At 57.7% G+C, this 19173-nt stretch overlaps 5 protein-coding genes across 5 annotated transcripts; 3 read left to right on the plus strand and 2 right to left on the minus strand.

Annotated features, from left to right (window-relative positions):
* Nucleotides 1-1759: 1759 nt before the first annotated feature.
* LTHEOB_12081 (M-phase inducer phosphatase) lies at nucleotides 1760-3631 on the minus strand (the record flags this gene model as incomplete). The annotated part of the gene is made up of 5 exons (XM_035508909.1): nucleotides 1760-2132; nucleotides 2195-2911; nucleotides 2964-3204; nucleotides 3266-3333; nucleotides 3393-3631. 5 exons carry the CDS (start codon nucleotides 3629-3631, stop codon nucleotides 1760-1762), a joined length of 1638 nt encoding a protein of 545 aa, XP_035365342.1.
* A 2932-nt stretch (nucleotides 3632-6563) lies between these two features.
* LTHEOB_12082 (DNA polymerase v) lies at nucleotides 6564-9712 on the plus strand (the record flags this gene model as incomplete). The annotated part of the gene is made up of 4 exons (XM_035508910.1): nucleotides 6564-6959; nucleotides 7013-7577; nucleotides 7631-8439; nucleotides 8489-9712. 4 exons carry the CDS (start codon nucleotides 6564-6566, stop codon nucleotides 9710-9712), a joined length of 2994 nt encoding a protein of 997 aa, XP_035365343.1.
* Nucleotides 9713-10496: 784 nt separating this feature from the next.
* On the minus strand, nucleotides 10497-11996 carry LTHEOB_12083 (Glucooligosaccharide oxidase; the record flags this gene model as incomplete). The annotated part of the gene is made up of 1 exon (XM_035508911.1): nucleotides 10497-11996. One exon carries the CDS (start codon nucleotides 11994-11996, stop codon nucleotides 10497-10499), a length of 1500 nt encoding a protein of 499 aa, XP_035365344.1.
* Nucleotides 11997-13291: 1295 nt separating this feature from the next.
* LTHEOB_12084 (Ubiquitin carboxyl-terminal hydrolase 14 protein) lies at nucleotides 13292-15837 on the plus strand (the record flags this gene model as incomplete). Its single annotated transcript, XM_035508912.1, has 4 exons — nucleotides 13292-13319; nucleotides 13366-13433; nucleotides 13495-15638; nucleotides 15693-15837. 4 exons carry the CDS (start codon nucleotides 13292-13294, stop codon nucleotides 15835-15837), a joined length of 2385 nt encoding a protein of 794 aa, XP_035365345.1.
* A 528-nt stretch (nucleotides 15838-16365) lies between these two features.
* Nucleotides 16366-17232, plus strand: LTHEOB_12085 (Iron sulfur cluster assembly protein 1; the record flags this gene model as incomplete). The annotated part of the gene is made up of 3 exons (XM_035508913.1): nucleotides 16366-16552; nucleotides 16658-16954; nucleotides 17066-17232. 3 exons carry the CDS (start codon nucleotides 16366-16368, stop codon nucleotides 17230-17232), a joined length of 651 nt encoding a protein of 216 aa, XP_035365346.1.
* Nucleotides 17233-19173: the final 1941 nt, after the last annotated feature.

Raw genomic sequence — 19173 nt, forward strand, 5'->3', positions numbered from 1 at the left:
CCGGCGCCACGCGCTCCGCGACCCAGAGGCGGGTCAATTCCTCCAGGTCGCGTGCCGCTTGCTCGTGCTGTTGCGCGGGCGAATCGCGCGAAACCTCGGCAAGGATGTCGTCGATGTCCATGGTCTGCGGGTTTCAACAATCTGCTTTTCTTGCAACAATTTTGTGTTCGGTTCGTCCACGGTTCGATTTGGAATTTGTGGGTGCGTTTGCCACTGCGACCGTTCCTAAGGCTCAGGAGCCGGAGTCAGGATCAGGGTCGCCCTGCGCGGCGGGCAAAGGGCGAAGGCGGCGAAGGCGGCGAAGGCGGGCGGCGAAGGCGGACAACGGACGACGAACGGCTGGCTTAGGCGGCAACAGATCTGCGCGGTGTTGTCTCCACAAATGCAGTAGATCCGGGGTATAATGCTGGCCGGGCGAATGCAGGGTGGCCAGGCACAATTGGGAGCGACCAAGGGAAAAGTGCGAGGGAGATACCATGCAATGACGCGCGCTGGGGCTGACGCGACGGTGCGGCGCGAGCGGAGGTGGGGCGGACGCGTTCCGCTCAAAGCGCGGACCTCACGGGAGAAGTGTCACCTCAGCCATCAGGCAACAAAACTTCAATTCCATCACGTGCAGTGTGGACCGGAAGGATCTGTTTCCAAATGTTTTTGTGCATTTGATCTTCTAGCGACAACGGGGGACATTTCCTGCCGTAGTAGGTATCCCACAACTTCCACCAAGAATCGGTCGACCTTCCAAATCCACGTCTAATTATGCCGACCAAAAATCCACCATCGTGGATTTGTTTCTCTCTTCCTTTCTCCTTTGATACTGCCCAATATGCAAAAAAAAACCTCGTTTGCTGGTCCTTGTCCCCAAGAAAAACTTTCCCTTCGCAAGCAGCAAAAAGGCTGGAGACCCGGTTGCTATATGTACAATTTCTGTTGCGTTGCCTTTCCCTCTTGAACATCTACAAGCCCAGCCAGATGCCGTAGTGCAACGGGCCATGAGCTGAGCGAGCAGGAAGAAGAAAGTGCCAATCTGGGCTAACGTTCTTTCCTTTGTGCACTGTCAAAAAACAATGTGAGATAATAATAAAGTACAGCAGAATAGAAGTGTTTGTTGGGACTGAAGAATGGGTCGCGAGAAGATAGACTGGGTGTGACCAATCTGTGGATGAGGTGTGGTGAGAATACGGACTACGCAGACTCCGGCGCTGAGTCGATCGGTAGGAGAGTCGTTACGGCCTAAAGGGGAGAGGGATTCGTGACTCGGAAGAACGGGTGAGTATGTGAAGAGATGGGCCGGGTGAGCCCAAGGTGTTTGGCTGCCATTCTGTACAGCTTGGTTTGAACGAGAATTCCAATCCAACGCTGGAACCCCGTCATCCGGCAATAAACAAAGGAAATGCGTCAAGTCTGGAGGGGTATGATCCGTTGGTGCGCCGCAAGACACCGGCGCAATAGAAGCAGTCGAAGAAGAGAATGGGATCATCCCAAAATAAAAGGCCGTATCAGAATCGAAGGGAGAAAAAATCCGGAATCACCAAAGGCTTTTGAAAAGTCGTCTCGTCCAGAGAAGAGTAAAAAAAAAGGGGGAGGTTGGCCGTCTTAGAAGCGAACCCACGGGAACGCCAAGTATCGATCGAATGAAAAGCCGACTGGCCAGTCGGAATGTGAAAATGAGACAAGAGTTAATCCGAGAAGTCATCAGTGACGCCGTAGAGAATCCGTTTCGCCATAACGTTCGAAAATCATCGCAGCCGTATGAGGGGGATTAGTAGGAGGCCATTCGGTGCGCTCGCACACGAGGGCCCAGATTAGGGTCATGCATGGCTTCCAGTGCAGAGCCTGTTGATCTCGATCTGCTGGGAGCGGTGGGGCTGTCTTCCATGTCGCAACCCTCGCCAAAGGCAAACGTCTGAGCGCGGCCCAACTTGGCACGTTGTTTAAGTTTATGTAACCCCGCTTCGCAGGCCCGCTCATGCTCTTCCGACTCCATGCGCAGGTAGTTTTGGGGGAAGCAGCGTTGTTTGTACGATTCATAAAAGGAGGAGTAGCCTCCGTGCAGGATGTACACTTCGGGGTAGGTCAGTCTGGGGTAGTTGTCCTCATTGACAGCACGGTCACGGCTCCGAATGAATTCAGCCCTGCGGATGACGTCAGTTTAAGCGGGTCGTAACATACGGACAGGGGGTGCAATCCGACGTACATTCGAGGAGCACGCAGCTCAGAGTACTCGCAGTGGAAGACGAGCAAAGTCTTCTTGTGCGAAGAGGGGTCAGTGTAGGGATCGAACAGCCTATCCGCCAGCGCCTCGCGTTCACAGTGGTTCACCGCGCCGTCAATGTGACCGCCCTCATATTCGTACTCAAAACGGCAGTCAATGACCATCGTCTCCTCGAAGACGTGACTGTACTGTCCATCAAGCACGTCCGCCAGCGTCTTCGCCTCAATTCTCGGCAAGCTGTTAGGTTCGCCATTGCTGGGCAAGGTCGGCAAGCTCAGTCGCGGCGTCTCATCAATGTCCATTATGGCTGCCAGCCCACTAGACACGTGCTCACTCTCAGCATTCATGACATCGCCAGGGTTCTCGAACATGCTCAACGACCGGCGGAACTGTTTCCTGGGCCGAACCGCAGGAGCCGTCTTCCGAACACCGGGCACAGGAGAGCCATTGCAACGATTGAACATGTTAGAGAGGTTAGCGTGACGGGAGCGAGGGCCTCCGTGAAGGTGAAAGTGGATCTTGCGATCCTGCACGGGCGAAGCCTTGAAGCACGAGCTCAGGTCCGTCTCGGAGCTGTTGTGACTGGTGCTGAATTGAAACGGGACGACGTTCTCCTTTGCGTGTAGGGCAATGGGGGTCGAGTAGTGAGTCTTGGCCCGCGACAGACTCGGACGCAGAGGGAACGTGGGCTTCTTGCGACTGCGCAAAGGTTAGGATAAAAGAGACGCGGTGTGGGCCGGAAATTGCTTACTCGGGCGGGGGCATGGGACTGTCCAGCAGAGGGTTAGGCGGGGGTGAGCACGAGAGGTCCATGCCATTTTCTGCCGGCTCAGGCGTGGGCGACTGCACGGATCCGCGGGCGATGAAGCCGCAAGGGCCCTTGTGTGGGAGAGGCGAGATGTCCATGCCGTCGTTACCATAGCCTGGGGAAGACGACGGGATCGGAGGGGTGGTCATTCCTTCCCGCCAAATGTCGGGCGTAGTGGCACCTTCTAGTCCGACATAGTTAAGCATGGAACCTCTCATCATCAAGACCATCAATGGCCGCCTTACCCTTCTGTTCTGCCCTCTGGAAAATGTTTGTCGTGAACAGCGACCGGCGCGGCGTCGGCAATTGGGGACTGCAGCGGAGGGTCAGCCAAATCGGTGGTGATGGTGGTGGTGGGCGGCGGCGACGCACCTCTGGTCGATGGTAAAATTCTGGGCCAGGTCCGCAGCAAGGCTGACGGTGGGCGACGAGGCCCTTGCAGCCTTGGAAGCGAAGTAGTCGGAGCCACCCTTCTTCATGCTCAGATCCTTGAAATTGAAGTTGTTGGCCCCAAGGTTGAAGCGAGGCCGTGTCGACGCAAGGTCGCGTCTGTATCCCCAAGTGCCAGGCGAGGGCGGCGGCTGCATCACAGCGAGCGGCGATGACTCCATGATGGCAGAGCTCCTGTGGTGTGCCAATTGAGATGTATGTGTGGCTCTCGGGCCGTCTAGCGGTGCTGCAGGCCGAGCTGCGGGCGTATGGATGGGTGGGCGGCGGGCGGCGGCGGCAGTCGTCGACGCTCGCAAAGCATGCAAAGACGAGTAAGGCAATTGACGCTCTAAGATGTCCCGCTGGAATACGGTCGGGCAGGCGGCGGACTAGTGGATGCGGGAGGTCGGCGGGCGTGCTGACGGGCGGCCAAGCATGGGACTGGGCGGCGGGTAGGAGGGAGATGGATTGGGGGAGGAGGATGCAGAGGCCGACGCCGAGCAGCTTCGTCTGCTGGGAGGGATGCCTTCTGGGGACGGAGAAGGGCAGGCGCGGATGGAGAAAGAGAAGAGTTGGGGCACAGAGGTTGAAGAGGAGGTTGAAGCCGCCGCAGCTGTGCAGCTCAGCGTTACCAGGGAGATGCTGCTGCGGGGGCTAATGATCGCTTGCGAGTAGCAGCTCACGAACACTGGAATTATGCCCTGGCACACCCGCACGCACGGCGGTTAACAACCTTGAACGCCGTGCCCGCACGCCCTGCCCGCCCGGGTTGCCTCGCATGCCGATCACGCTATTTACTCCCAAAGCGGCCGCGCGCCCACGGCATTGTTTGTTCACTGGCGCATCACCGTCCCCGGCGCGGCGTGGAGGCTCTTACATCGCGTGTCAGAGCTCCTTGCAGGCGTCGACGCAGCGCGGAACAAAGAGCTGCGGCTTGCCAAGTGTACACAGACGTTGCCCGGGCAGGCGCGGCGCCCTGGCCGCCAGCTGCACTGCTCCCGCTTCCCTCTCCCGCGCGGAGCAGCAGCAGCCCACCGCGCGCAGCACAAGTCGACATGCTCCATCGCGCGATGCTGTGCGCAAAAGACGCAGCACCCGTCCCATGCGCCGCCTGTAACACCACCAGCGTCCCCGCATTCCTGCGCCGCCAACACGGCGACTTTGATCAGGAGCCCGGCCCTATCACCGATCCGGCGTTGCGTTGCTCTGCCCGCTGCGGATGGGAAGCCGCGGCGCCGGCTCCCTCGCCCGTTGATTTGTCGTCCCGCCTAGCTTCAGACCGGCCGTCCGACGCGAAACAGGGCCACCCCAGTGATGTAAGCCACGGCTGGCTGAATCCTGCTAGGTGTGTTGCCCGGGCGAGCCCAGCGCAGGCGAAACGGCCTCGCACTCGATTGGATCGCCCGGGAATTGGCCTGCTCCAAAGGCGGCCTGATTTGCCGATTTGCTCACGCGCGCTGGCTGAAGAAGGGCCCGGGCGATAGCAGCGTTCGAGAAGGCCTTGCACAAGCCGGTTTGGAGGCAGCCATGACGATGCGGCCGGCCGTTCAGCCTTGTGCCGTGGATCGTATGCACACGTCGCGATCGAGCACACGGCTTGTGAGAGGACGTCATAAGCCCGTCCCGCTGCACAAGATTTGCGAGATCTCCTCGTGGGCACCATGGCAGCAGCTCGTTTAAGCCGGATGAGATGGCAATGCTAGGACTAGTCACGACAGCTGCTGGTCCCCCGCTGCCACGTCGGACGCTCATCAGGCAATAAACACTCGTGTCGTCAACGGAAACACAAGGCACCAGGGCATCACAGGGCACTGCCCACCCTCCGGCCGCTCCGGCCGCGACGACTGAGAGAGGCGAGCTGACCGGTATCTGCGCGCGAACGATCGAGACTGCCCACCCCCACGGCCCCACAAACAGACAGAGACATGCTCTGCGCGCTGACAGGCTGCTGTCGCGCCTGTGTCAGAGACGGGGCAGGGATGCAGCCAGCCTGGCGTGGGTGGCCGCTAGGAACCGGCGCTGCTGGGCGACGCGCCGTCCAAAAGGTAAACAATCACAAACTGCCTAAATGGCACGCTGGTCCCGTGAGCGCGTGCAGGTCTGGTGCAAAAAAGCACCTAGCGCAACCCGAGACACGTCTGCCGAGCTATGGTCGGTTCCGCTGCGGGACCCAACCTCGCCTTGGCCATCGCGCTCCTCTCCGCCGCCGCCGCCGCCGACGCCACCGCCCGCCGCACGCCAGCTCGTACATTCAAGAATACGTAGTATGTCGCCGTTCCAAGGGTCCCGTGGAATGGACGCTACCCCTGGGTGCCGGGCGATGAGCACGGCTCGTCGAGGCCGGGTGCGGCGTCTTGCGGGAGTCACCGCCACGTCGACAGTGGTAAGAAGGAGCCGTGCGATGGTATACCGTGGAATCATGCGACGGCGGAAATTGTTGAGTTTACATTTTGCTCTTCTCGGCAAGATGGGTGCCAGTCTGTCCTCTCCTCCGTGCACAGCTGGTTATGCTCTTCATGACCGCGCACGCTCCCTCGTCACAAAACGCCCCGAACGCGCGGACTTCCGTCACACATGGGTCGAAAACCCTTCTCGTGAGTGGTGGGGTGCCCCGCCCGCCGGGGCTTTCTGGAAGATTTTGCTGGCCGTGCCCGTCAAGCGGTGATAATGATCTACGGACGGCGTCGCTTGAGAGAGCCACGATGAGGCCCATCCCGCGAGACCCTGTCCCGCAGTTTGTCACACTGGCTTTTTTTTAATTCAACTTTTGATTCCAGGCAACGGTGTTTACGTTTCGTGTGTCGAGGTTTCTTCCGCAACAGGCTCGGCCGGCTGAGATAGAGGGCTTGCGGTCTCACAAGCCAGGGCCAGGGGCCGAGTCGGTGGATACTAGCTTGGGTAGGCCCGGCACAACGTAGGGCCGACGCTTTTCGCTGGACCGACGCCCAGCCACCCGTAGTCGCGCAGCTGGGAAATTTTTGGTCGCACGGCTGCACGTCGACTGCGCATAAGCGGTGCATCGAATAGTGCGCCCGCTTGCAGCTTGGTTCGTTTTCAGCCAAAAATTTCCCCGGACTTGGACAGCTTCAACACCTACAAGAGCTTCGCGCCCCAATGTCCCGGAAGCGCAATCTCGACCCCGCCGCGCCGGCGAACGGCCAGAAGCGCCGCAAGCAGTACTCCGAGCAGGATGCTGAGCTCGCGCGTGCCTTCGACCGTCTTGCAGACGAGGCGCGCGACGTGCGGTTGGGCGCGGCGAAAGAACTCGTCCTCAAGCTTTCTTCCGATCCGCCGGCCGAGCTGGCCAACAAGATCATCGTGCGACTAATCAGAGGACTAAATAGCAGCCGCAAAGCCGCGCGTTTCGGATTCTTCGTGGCGCTCACAGAAATCCTCCGTCTGCTCTACGGTCCCTCCAGCAAAGAGATTCCCGGTCTGGAACCCAACCTCCACGGTCTCGTCAAGCTCGTGGCTGAGCTGACGACGGTCGAGGGCAAGGCCACCGGCCAGGTACGAAACCGCGCCATGAACCAATTCCAAACGCCGCCCTAACTGGTGTCCAGGAAAAACGAGATCACCTCCTCGGCCGTGTCTTCGGTTACAAGGCCATTATCCAGTCCTCGATCCTCGTGCAACCGAACGCCGAAGAATGCTGGGCGAATGTCTTGGAACAACTGTTCAAGCTCGCACGCGAGAAGCCATGGTTACGTGAAGAATGCGGTCTCATCCTGTGCGAGGCCGTCAAGGCAATCGCGCAAGAGAAGGGAGAGCAAAGGCTCGCGAAGCAAATCGTAGACGGTACCTGCTCCGGCGGCTTGGCAAAGACTCCGGAAGGAGTCGCCGTGTGGCTCACCGTGCAGGCTGCTTTCCCGGACATGGAGCTTCCCCAAGGCGTGTGGCACAAGGAAGATCCGTTGTCGACAAAGGAGAGGCAGGCGTTGGCGAACGTCATGAAGGAGAATTTTGCCAAGTCTGCCGACGGCACGACTGAAAATGGCAAGAAGGTCAAGTCCGGCAGCTCGCAGACGACTCTCAACTTTGCTTGGGATGTTGTCATCACGTCTTTCCTGCAGAAATATGTGGAGGCTCGGCCCAAGTTTGCCAATTTCTGGATTGACATTGTAGACAGTGAGTTCTGGACCGATCCACGCACCGAGAGACATGTTTCTGACCGATCGAAGATAATCTATTCTCGGCTTCGGCATCTCCCGAGCAAAAGTCGAAAGGCTTCCAGCTCTTCTCGAGAATGCTTGGAAATGCTCCCGCATGGGCAGTACCTGCATTATTCGGTCCGAACCTCATGAGATGCCTCATCAACCAGCGGAATGATTCTGAAAGAATTCTCCATAATGCCGCAAAGCTTCCCCTAGATGACATGCGTGCTAGAGCGAAGAGAGACCCCGAGTGTGCCGCGCCTATGATTGAAAATCTGATCACCAAGCACGGCTCGCTCAACTTTGACCAGATAACCAAGAACAAGACGGTGGAAGGTGTGCTCAGTCACGCCAACGACGTCGCGCTTGGGGAGATTGTGCCGCTCCTCAAACGGCTCATCTACAGCCCCGAGGAACGAGATGAGAAGGTGGCCGAGACCCAGCGCCGCACCATCGCAGACATGCTGGTCACGATTGTCAGGTCTCGCAACAAGGAGAACCCAATCGGCAGCGATGACTCGTGGCTGCGGAAGCTTCTGAATTTCCTCACGGAACTCTCCTACTTCACGCCCACTGCAGCATGCTCCCCCGATGATTTGCCCCTGCCTGGCATTTCCGACGCCTCCCGTAGCATGTTCCAAGGTCGGTTAACATCTTGTCTCGCTCACTTGCTATCTTCGAAGCTCGACGTCGAGATGGAGTACCCGTTCGTGGTGGTCTCTCACATTCTCAAGAAGAACAAATCGAAGGGTCTGGAGCTCGTTTTTGAGGCAGACAAGGAGGTCTCAAAGGTCGTTCAAAACGCACAGGAGCGGGCCAAGGAGATTTCAAAAAAGGTGTGGACCGTCACGACCCCTTCGGAATCTATTCGCTGACTTTTAGAAGCTCGGCAAAACCAAGGACAAGAAGAAGCCTGCTCTACGCGCCTTCAAACTCTTGTACTCTTTAACCATAATCCAGGTCTACAACGGAGACCCCGACGCCGTATCGATCCTAGACGAGTTGACAGTCTGCTACGAGTCCGCTTTTGAAAAGGATGCGGATGCGAACGCCTTCCAGCTGTTGACCGAAGTTCTACTCAGTTTTGCAGCGAAGCCGTCGGTCCTGTTCAGGAAGCTGTCTGAGCAAGTGTTTAACGTGTTTGCCTCGGAACTGACGGCGGACGGACTCCAGTCAATGATCGAAATCCTGAGCAAGAAAGAGAGCATGTCTGGTCAACAAGACCTGTTCGATCAACAGGGCAGTGAAGATGGAGAGGGGACAACTGAGGATGAGGATGGAGAGGGAACGACAGAGGATGAAGATGGGGATATGGATTCGGATGTCGAGATGGTCGAGGCTGACGCATCCGACGTGGAAGAAGTCGAAAGTTCTGACGACGACGATGAGGAGGAAGAAAGCGGCGAAGAGAATGAAGAAGAGCTGGAAAAGTTCGACGCTGCGCTCGCCGAGGCCTTAAACACATCAATCCCTACTGGCAAGGATGATTCAGACGACGACGACGCAGACATGGACGACGACGAAATGATGGCGCTGGAGCCGGCACTCGCAAAGATTTTCAAACAGCGCCAGGAGGCTGCGAACAAGAGCAAGAAGAAGGAAAACAAAGACGCCAAGGCGACGATGATCAACTTCAAAAACCGCGTGCTTGATCTGCTCCTTATCTATGTCAAGCAGCAACACGCCAACCCTCTGGCTATGGACACCATCATGCCGCTCCTCCAGCTCATCCGCGAGACGACCGCCAAGCAACTAGCGGAAAAGGCGACGAACCTGCTCAAGCAGTACTTTGACGCTGCGAAGAAGGGCATGCCCGCGCTTGAAGAGGAAGAGATTGACAGCGTGTGGCAGCTGCTGAGCGACATCCACACCGAAGTCGCCAAGGACTCGTCCAAGCTTCATGCTGGCGCCTGCAGCCGCGCGAGTTTGTTCGTCGCCAAGGCCCTGGTGTTGAAGAGTGAGAAGGGCAAGGTGAAGAGCTACGAGAAGATTGCCGATTTGTACACGCGCACGCAGAAGCAGTGGTATGCGGACCCGAAGTCGAAGGTACACCCGTCCTTCTTCAACGAGTGGATCAACTGGTCGGTCGCTACGAGGCAGAACAAGTAGCGGCCGAGGTAGTCATATGGGAGGTTCTTGCTTTGTAGGAATCCCATTACTTTTGTCAATTGGTATCTTTGATGGGCACGGTATATTGGGTGGTCTGAGCCGGAAATAACAAAAGTTTGCTTGATTTGGGTGTTGTGGAGCTGGTGAGGTCTGAGTTTGATCGACCCACATGAACATGGATGATGGATGGTACAAGGAACAAAATGGAAGAAAAATGCAAAAAAGAAGCTCCCCCGGACAGGCTTGAACTGTCAACCTCCTGATTGCAGTCGGATTCAATGGAGGAATCCGTTAACAGTCAGACGCGCTAGCCAATTGCGCCACGGAGGAGTTGAACTCTACAACACCCTTGTTGCCTTGGAACCTTGATTCTGAGGCAGCTGTGGTGCTGTCGTGGAGAGGCACTTGACCAGCATATCTTAAGTAGACACGAAATCAACGCGGAAAGGTGTTGCCCATATAGTTGAGATTAAGGCATGACTCTGCCGGATCACATCTCATATGAAAGGATCGGCTCGCTTACCATGACACCTACTCAAAGATTAAGGACCTTCAGACCAGTGTTTGAACCATAATTAATCGACGCTTGAAGGGCCATGTATACTCAATGGGAGTAAACCCAATCAGACTTTCTATCCTGGTCGATCATCATGGGCTTCAACACATTCACTCTATTACTCAATGAAGGTATCAAGTTGATCATCATGAATTCCGTGGTCTATACACATGGACTATGAGTCGCAAAGGAACTATTCACATGGAAGAGAACGTCATGGCTAACATCTCAGGGCAGAGGAATGCTCTGGGGGTTCGACGTAAACAGGCCCTCCGGGTCGACGGCGGCCTTGATCTCCTTCAGCCTAGCGTAGTTCTCGCCGTACAGGCGCGCACTCCACTCGGGCTCGGTCAGGGCGGTGTCGCGGTAGTTGGCGAAGCCGCGGAGCGCGATGCCCGCGGCCTGGAGCTCCTCCTCAAAGGGAAGCATCTGGTTCTTGAGGTACTCGACGCCGTCGGCCGGCCAGTTGGTGGGGTCGGCGGCGTTGGCGTCCCAACGGATGAGCCAGAGGTTCTTGCCGTGCGCGTAGGACGTGTCAGTGTCAGAGATGTCACGCGACACACCGCCCCAGAGGTCGAGGAAGCCCGACTTGCGGAGATCGGTGCGGTTGAAGGCAAAGGTGGTGCTTTCGAAGAGCGTGTAGGCCAGATCGTACGTCAGCGGCGCATCGGTCGTGACGGTCAGCGCCTGAGTGTAAAAGGCGCGGCCGCCGAGGCTGCCACCGTTGGGGGCTGCGATGCCGCCAGCCACGAACTGCTCCATGGTCCAGAAATCGAACTCAGACTTCGTGAGGGAGGCTTCGGCGGGAAGACGGTCGAGGAGGGGTTGGATCAGAGTGTCGAACTCGGCCGGGTCGCCGTAAAAGTAGCCGGTGCCGGTGAATGGGGGAGCTGTGAGACCCCAGCGGAGAGCAAGCTCGTCGGGGGCGTCGTTGATGGCGTACTCCTGGATGGAGATGAGAGCCTTGGTGCCAACATCGAGGCTGACGTTGCCGAGGGACAGGGTGAAGTTGACGGCCTTGTCGTAAACGGGCTGCCAGGTCTTGGTCGTCAGGGACAGTATGATTCCGTATGACGAGCCGGCACCTTGCGCAGCCCAGAGCAGGTCAGAACCCTCGCGGCCGCTAACGACGGTGCCGTTGTAGAGCATGTACTCGACGCCAACAAGATTATCCAAGGGAGTTCCCAAATGGCGGGATGTCGTGCCGAAGCCGCCACCAATGGAAGAACCAACGAGGCCGACGTGACCTGAGCGGACGTGGGGAAAGTGCCTGCCATAGTTCTCCCACAAGTAGGTCGCAACAGGCCCGACTCTGGTACCACCTCCGAACGTCAATTCCTGGCTGGCCTCGTCGTAGCTGACAGAGTTGAAAGCACCCAGGCTGACCACGAGGTTACCAGGGTCGCCGAAACCGTAGCCTGCAAAGGAATGGCTGCCGCCCAGTTGAGAGACCTTAACAGAAGCGTTCCTGGCACAACCCAGAGAAGCGGCCAGCTGGTCCCGGTCCTGCGGAAAGGCAACGGCGGCGGGGTCAGGAGTGAGGCGCTTCTGGAACACAGCGGTAGCATCCGTCCAAGTGTCAGCGCCTTCGATGACATTCTCGATTCCGGCAGCGGTCAAGCATGACTGGAGCTCGGCGGCCTTGGAGTCTTGCGCAGCAGCGAGCGCAGGAGCCAGGAGAAGGAGTGACTGGACGAACAAACGCTTGAAAGAACGTGACGAATCCATGGCGGCGGCAGCTGAGTTTGAGATGCTGCAAAGGAACGGGTGGACCTGAGGTTGGTTGGCGGACGAACTGGCCAGGCTACGTGCTCTTTATATCAACACCACCTGTTGCCATTTCCGGCGGTCCCGAAGACGGCGCCAGCAAAACCTGGTCGACACGGCGAGCGAACGGCTTGAATCTGCCCAACATGAGTAAGCGATGGTCAGTCCGCCGTGCTCGCAAAGGGCTGATTGGTGGTATAACATGGCGAACACCCTGCCAAGAAGGAGGGTAATCTCAGGGCTGTGCTCTCGTTTGTCTCCACGAAGCACCCAACTTCACCCCGGAAGTCTCCGCGGCTTCAAGAAACAGCAGCTTGGCTCGCTTGCAACAGAATACGAAGCTGTTTCGTCCATGCGACTCATGGCGAGGCAGCGCCAACACCTGCCAAGGCCGATGGGATCCCGCGTTTCCTTTAGCGTGATCAAGGAGACGTCCGAATCAAGAAGGCACACAGTGAAAAAGACACTGATCAGGGGCGATGGTGGATTTGCGCCCCACGCAGCGCCGCCGCTGATTCGACGACGGCGCATATAGGTTTGGCGACGGCATTTTTAAGGTGCTTAAGCCGCAATCCTAACTTTTTTTTTCAGTGGAGGTCTATTTGACGCCATCAGCGAAGCATGGACTGCGCCGCACCTTATCACCAGATCATCTTTCACAGGTCGGTTGGGTTAGGAAGGTAGAAGGGATATTCCCAATGGAACGCAAAAGAAAAAATCGAAACGGCGCCCAGGTCATACAGAAGGAGTCAAAGGATCGTCCAGGTGCCACGGACTGTGCGTGATGGCGGAGTCTGGACGTGTAGGTCTCGAGATATATTAATCCGGAGGAAACACCGCCGGCTTGGGAAGGCTCTGGGCTTCGGGCAGGCGGGACGTCACCCGCGGAAACGGCATTACTGAGGTGGCAGGAGTCCCCACAGCAGAACCGTGCTGCGAAAGACTACGCTGCACCGCTACGGTGGTCGACGGCACGTGTCATGCGGGAGGGCGTTCTTTTAGACGTGGTAAATCCCCAAGGAACGCTGGTTGCAAAGCGAATGGGTGTTGCGGGCAAGCTCGACGGAGGGTGGTGTCTTTGCGATGGCCGGACGGCGTGAGGTCATAGGCCGGCGAAGCTTCCCTTAGGCTGCTGTCGCCGCCCCGCAAACGCCGGCCCGCGATTTCGGCAGGCACCACTGTCCCGCAGTCGTACGCCTCATCCTCACACTCCCAAGCTCACGACAGCTCCATCCCTGCCTCGAGCTGTGAACAACATGGCTTGCCTGCACGTAAACGCTCCGGGTAAGCTCCGCGCCACGAAATACCAGCGCCAAACTGACCGTCGCAGAGCTGCGTGCTCCGGCACCCAGCCAGTCCGTCTACCGCGAGGACTGCACCCAGTGCTTCGACTCCATTGTGAGTTCGCAGTCGCCACGGCTCCCCCGATGCGAGCTTCTGCCTGACCTGTGTCTACCAGGATGACCCCTCCGGCCTCGATGTCTGCCTCTACTGCTTCAACGGCGGCTGCACGAGCGATCGCAACCATTCCCGCCTGCACTACGAGTCCCGCAAGCACCCTCTCGTGCTCAACATTCGCCGCACCCGCAAAAAGGTCAAGAGGGACGAGCCGCCCCAGAAGATGACGAAGCTCGCCATCGCCGCCGAAACCGAAGAGGACCGCTACGATACCACTACACAGGTCAGGTGTTTCGAGTGCGGCGTAGACGTCGACAAGACCGCCGGTAAGCTGTCTGGCGTGGTCGACGCTGTGCTCAAGGCCAACACCTTCGCGCGCCAGGAGGAAGTTAAAGCTTGGGAGCAGGAGATGATTCCTTGCGAGCACACTCTCTGCTTGGAGCAACAGCCTGCGAAGAAGATCGAGTCGCAAGACCTGGGTCATTGCTCCATGTGCGACCTCAAGGAGAACCTTTGGCTGTGTCTGACCTGCGGCAACCTCGGTTGCGGACGCGCACAGTACGGTGGCGTGGGGGGAAACTCGCACGGGTTGGCACACAGCGATGCCACCGGCCACCCGGTGGCGGTCAAGCTGGGCTCGCTGACGGCCGACGGCACCGCGGACATTTACTGCTACTCTTGCAACGAGGAGCGCGTCGACCCTGAGCTGCCTGCTCACCTGTCGCACTGGGGCATCAACATTGCAGATCGGCAGAAGACGGAGAAGAGCTTGACCGAGATGCAGATTGAGCAGAATCTCCGGTGGGAGTTTTCCATGACCACGGAAGACGGCAAGGAACTGAAGCCCATCTTCGGCCCTGGCTTCACGGGGCTGAAGAATCTCGGAAACAGCTGCTACCTCGCGAGTGTCCTGCAGGCTCTGTTCTCCATGCCCGAGTTCCAAGAACGCTACTACCATCCCAAGGACACGCCTCCCCCGGCGAGCGATCCCGCCCAGGACCTGGAGACCCAGCTGCGCAAAATCGCAGACGGTCTCATCTCTGGCCGTTACTCGAAGCCCGACAGCGACGTCGTCGCGTCGGAGGACACTCCTGAAGTGCCCCACCAGAAGGGTCTCGCGCCTGCCATGCTCAAGCACCTCATCGGCCGGGGCCACCCCGAGTTCTCTACCATGAGGCAGCAGGACTCGTTTGAGCTTCTGCTGCATCTCCTGAAATTGGTCACCCGCACACCCCACCCTGCGCCTCTCAAAGACCCCGTGGACGCCTTCCGCTTTGTCATGGAACAGAAGCTGCAGTGTTTGAGCTGCAAAAAGGTGCGCTACAGGACGGACGAGATGGAGAACATCTCCATCCCGGTCCCCATCAGGAGGATCCCCAAGGACGACAAGATGGAAGCCGTGGACGCGAAGGGGAAGGAGGTCGAGAAGGAAGAATTCGAGCCGGTTACCCTCAAGGAGTGTCTGGACATCTTCACCGCCTCCGAGGTCGTCGAGCTCACTTGCGCCGCGTGCGGCAGCAAGGATGGGTTCACGAAGCAAAGTTTGTTCAAGACGTTCCCTTCTGTGCTCGCGGTCAACGCGCGCCGCTTCGAGCTCGTCAACTGGGTCCCGACGAAGTTGGATGTGCCGGTGGTCATTGGGGACGAAGCGATCCCCTTCGACGCCTACAAGTCGCATGGTCTCCGGGAGGGCGAAGAGCTGCTACCGGAAGATGCGGACGCCGGCGCTCCGAACAAGTTCGTCCCCAACGAGGCTGCTTTGGGAATGCTCGAGGCGATGGGCTTCCCTCGGGTACGCTGCGAGAAGGCGCTGCACGCGACAGGCAACGCCGACCCTGAGGCCGCGTCTAACTGGCTCTTCGCGCACATGGAGGACCCGGATATCGACACGCCAGTGGAGCTGAGCGTCGGAGGCGATGGCGGAGCGGGAGCGGGAGCGATCGACCCGGAAAAGATAGAGTCGCTAGGCGCCATGGGCTTCGCGGCTCCACAGGCACGTCAAGCGCTCAAGGAGACGGGCGGAGATATGGAGCGTGCAGTCGACTGGCTCTTCAACCATCCCGAAGCAACGGGCGACTTCGGCGAGGATGAGGGTGCCGAGGCCTCGGCCCCGAAGGAGAAGGCGGAGCCTGGCTCGGGCGAGCTGCCTGCGAAGTTCCAGCTGCAGTCGATTGTCTGCCACAAGGGCAGCTCGATCCACGCAGGGTAAGTCATCGGTGGCGATTGCGCGATTGGTTGATCAGGACTGACGTGTTACAGGCATTACGTTGCGTTCATCCGGAAGCAGATCCCGGGCGAGGATGGGGCGTCCTGGGTGCTGTTCAACGATGAAAAGGTGGCCAAGGCGGGCGACATTGACGAGATGAAGAAGTTTGCGTATGTTTACTTTTTCAGGCGCGTGTGAGGGCGGGGGAAAAGGTTGATGATTGCATGAGATACGGCGCATGATGGTTACGGTCGGGTGGAAAGTGGGCGGCAAAGACGTAGGGCGGCATTGTTACGTGCAGCATTCAGAGGTTGAAATTGGAGTAGAATTAAAAGTTCCATCACCGCAGAAGCATACGTGAGGTATGCAGCCGTGATAGGTGCGCCGATCGGGGACGTCATGGGCAATGGATGGGACCCGATTTGGCGATTGGTTGGGTGTGCAGCGGGGGAGGGTCGTGGTTGTGCACGTGCATAAGTCGCCACAGCCGAGATATGACTTAATCCCGCTGGCCGAGACCGCAGTGGCCGCCTTTCTCCGCGAGCCGAGCGGCCGCCGGGCGTCATTCTCAAATAATCAAAGACGTGCACCTCTATCTTCGCCTCGAATCTGCACTTGCAACGCAGCCCTCCGCACGCTCCCATTGACCTCCCATCACCACACGCGCTTGCGCTGCGACACACTTCGACCTAAACCATCCTCTCACACCTCACACCCCTCTCAACCATGTTCAGAAGAGCTGTTGCCACTGCGCCGGCCCAGGCCAGCAAGCTCCTCACCTCCGCCGCCAGGCCCCAGATCGCATCGCCGCTGCGGAGAGCAACTCCCGCCGTCGCCGTCAACGCCAGGCGGAGCTACCACGAGAAAGATAAGTCTCTCCACTCGCTGCCCGTTGCATGCGCCGCTTCCACGCGTCGGTGAGGGCTACAGTCGCTGTGCGCCCCGTTGTTCGCTCGCTCCCCCCACCACCCGTCACTGCCCCCGTTATCCACCCAAGCCCGCAAGCTAACATCCGCAGCACTGCTCGACCACTACAACCGTCCTCGCAATGTCGGATCGATGAGCAAGGCCGACACGGATGTGGGCACCGGTCTGGTTGGCGCGCCGGCGTGTGGCGACGTGATGAAGCTGCAGATCCGCGTCGACCCCAACAACAACACCATCAGCGACGTCAAGTTCAAGACGTTCGGCTGCGGCTCCGCCATCGCCAGCTCCAGCTACCTGACGGAGCTGGTGCGCGGCATGACGCTCGAGCAGGCCGCTCGCATCAAGAACACCGAGATCGCCAAGGAGCTGTGCCTGCCACCCGTGAAGCGTGAGTTGTTCACCCCCCCCCCCCCCCCCCCCCCCCCCCCCCCCCCCCTTTTTTTCTTCCCGTGCTTTTTTCTTGATGGATATACGTCTAACATGGCTTCTCTTGCTGTAGTTCATTGCTCTATGTTGGCTGAGGATGCGATCAAGAGCGCTATCTCGAATTATTACACCAAGAACCCCAAGGCACGGGTGACGGATCTTGGTGGCACTGGCGCTTCGCTGCCCAAAGTCGAGGTTGAGACCATCACGGAGACGCCCAACACGGCGGCTGCCGCGTAAGGGAAGGACGATGGAAGAACTGATGACGACAAACAAAGAAAAAAAAAAAGAAAGTGAAAAAACCGGACATGCGAGAAAAGCGCTTGATTTGAAAGTTTCCCATCTCGACGATGGCACTTTCGTTAATACTTCATGGAGAAGTATCCGAAAACGAAGAGAGGTGTATATCACCTACCTGAAGGCGGCAGTTTGAGCGCTCTCTTTTCATCACTAGAATGAAACGAGATGACGGACGCTCTTTCCTTCCCCACCACCCTTTTACATACTTTCCTCTTTCAGTCCGCATCATGTACTACATAGCATGATTCTCCTTTGGGTTTTCGGTGGGGGGTTTTTTTTTTCCGTGTAAACAGGCGCAGCCGGTCGATGATTGATAGTCCTGGTAGTTACTGTATTCGAGCAACGAAGAAAGTGAAAATATTCTCTTTGAAAGTCCGTTTTGCGGTCCGAGTGCGTATGTGATTGGATCCAGAACACCAGGAGCCATGTTAAGCGGTCAGCCGTTGGGCGAAGGGATGCGGGAACCGAGGGGAGGAACCATCAGCATCTGGTCGGCAGGCCGTTGACGGACTATTTAAACAAGCAGCAAACCGGGGGGGCCTGGGCTCAGCTGCGAAAACGATTGACACCATGATGGTATGGTCACGCCACATTTTCACTATCTACTTTGGCCCAGCGGAAGTGTCTAACGTGCCGGGGGCGGATCTTCCATCTGATATGATTTGAGGGGAAGGCGGGCATGAAGTGTGGGATATCTGATCCCGCTACCCGAAAACAGCTCTTCCCCAGCGCGCAGGGTGGGGGTCCCGGAACCGCACGCCTTGCTTCAATTTTTTCACTTCTTCCCTCCCTCTCTCGCACGCGCACGCGCCTCCACGCATGTGTTGTCCGAACCACACTAGCGCTGCAAGAAAAAAACAGCGCTTGTGCTTATTCAGCCTTTATCTCCGTGCTGGAGAGCGTTGAGTCCTGATGTGTGTTGCTTGCTGTCCCTCTGCCTTTGCCCACCCCCCTCTCTGCTGGTTTTTCAGCTGTCGTCGCGATAAACCTTGAGGACCCGCTCGACTCCTTATCAAGGGAGAACCCAGTAGAGAGGCCGAACGAGCCAACCAGAGGGCCGTTGATGACCACCAATTATCAATCGCTTTTCCCCGGCGGATCGCCGATGCCGGCGCTGCTCGGGCGTTCGGTCGTCGGCTCAACGCTAGCATATCTGATCTTCGGTCTTTTCGTTATGCCGTGTGCACAACTTGTGGGAGCTTGCATAAATAAGGCTTCGCTCGGCCTCGCTGTTAAGCATATTGCTTCGGCCTCGGTCATCTCATTCTGCCTTTCCAAATGCCAGAAAAAAAAGATGGTGGTTGGTGTTGCTCGCGTTCTCCGCTGGGCCGGCTATCACGAAACTCCACCACCCACCACCCACCACCCACCACGACATCCATAGACACAAAACAAAAGCAAAAAGATGAGAATGAACTTCCTTTCCGTCGCCGGGAATCGAACCCGGGCCTTGCCGGCGCTTGATGCGAGGAGTGCTCTGCAGCTGAGAGCGGCAAATCCTAGCCCCTAGACCACAACGGAAGTTGCTGATCTACTCGATGTTACTCGAGTGTCTCTCTCAGGTTGATGGAGAGCCAGTCAACTAGTTGTCCATATAAAGCAACTAAATGTTGACTGCAGATGGGCCTTTGTCTGAATTATACAACAACCGTGTATCTGAAGAGAAGCCTACAAAAAAACACGACGAACTTGGGGGAACTGTGTACCTATACTCACCAGCAGGCTTCTTTGCAGACATCGAGTTAGAGTAAGAAGCTTATAGTCCGTAAATTCGTAAGTAGTTTAGTAGCTACTCAGCCCCAGGAATTAAGCTTAAGAAGAAGAGCCGGAATCTTAAAGAGCCTCAGTTACAGCGTAGAAATATAGATTATACTAGAGGTA

The sequence above is a fragment of the Lasiodiplodia theobromae genome (genome assembly GCF_012971845.1).
Source record: "Lasiodiplodia theobromae strain AM2As chromosome Unknown scaffold_57, whole genome shotgun sequence".
In the NCBI taxonomy this organism is placed as follows: Eukaryota; Fungi; Ascomycota; class Dothideomycetes; order Botryosphaeriales; family Botryosphaeriaceae; genus Lasiodiplodia; species Lasiodiplodia theobromae.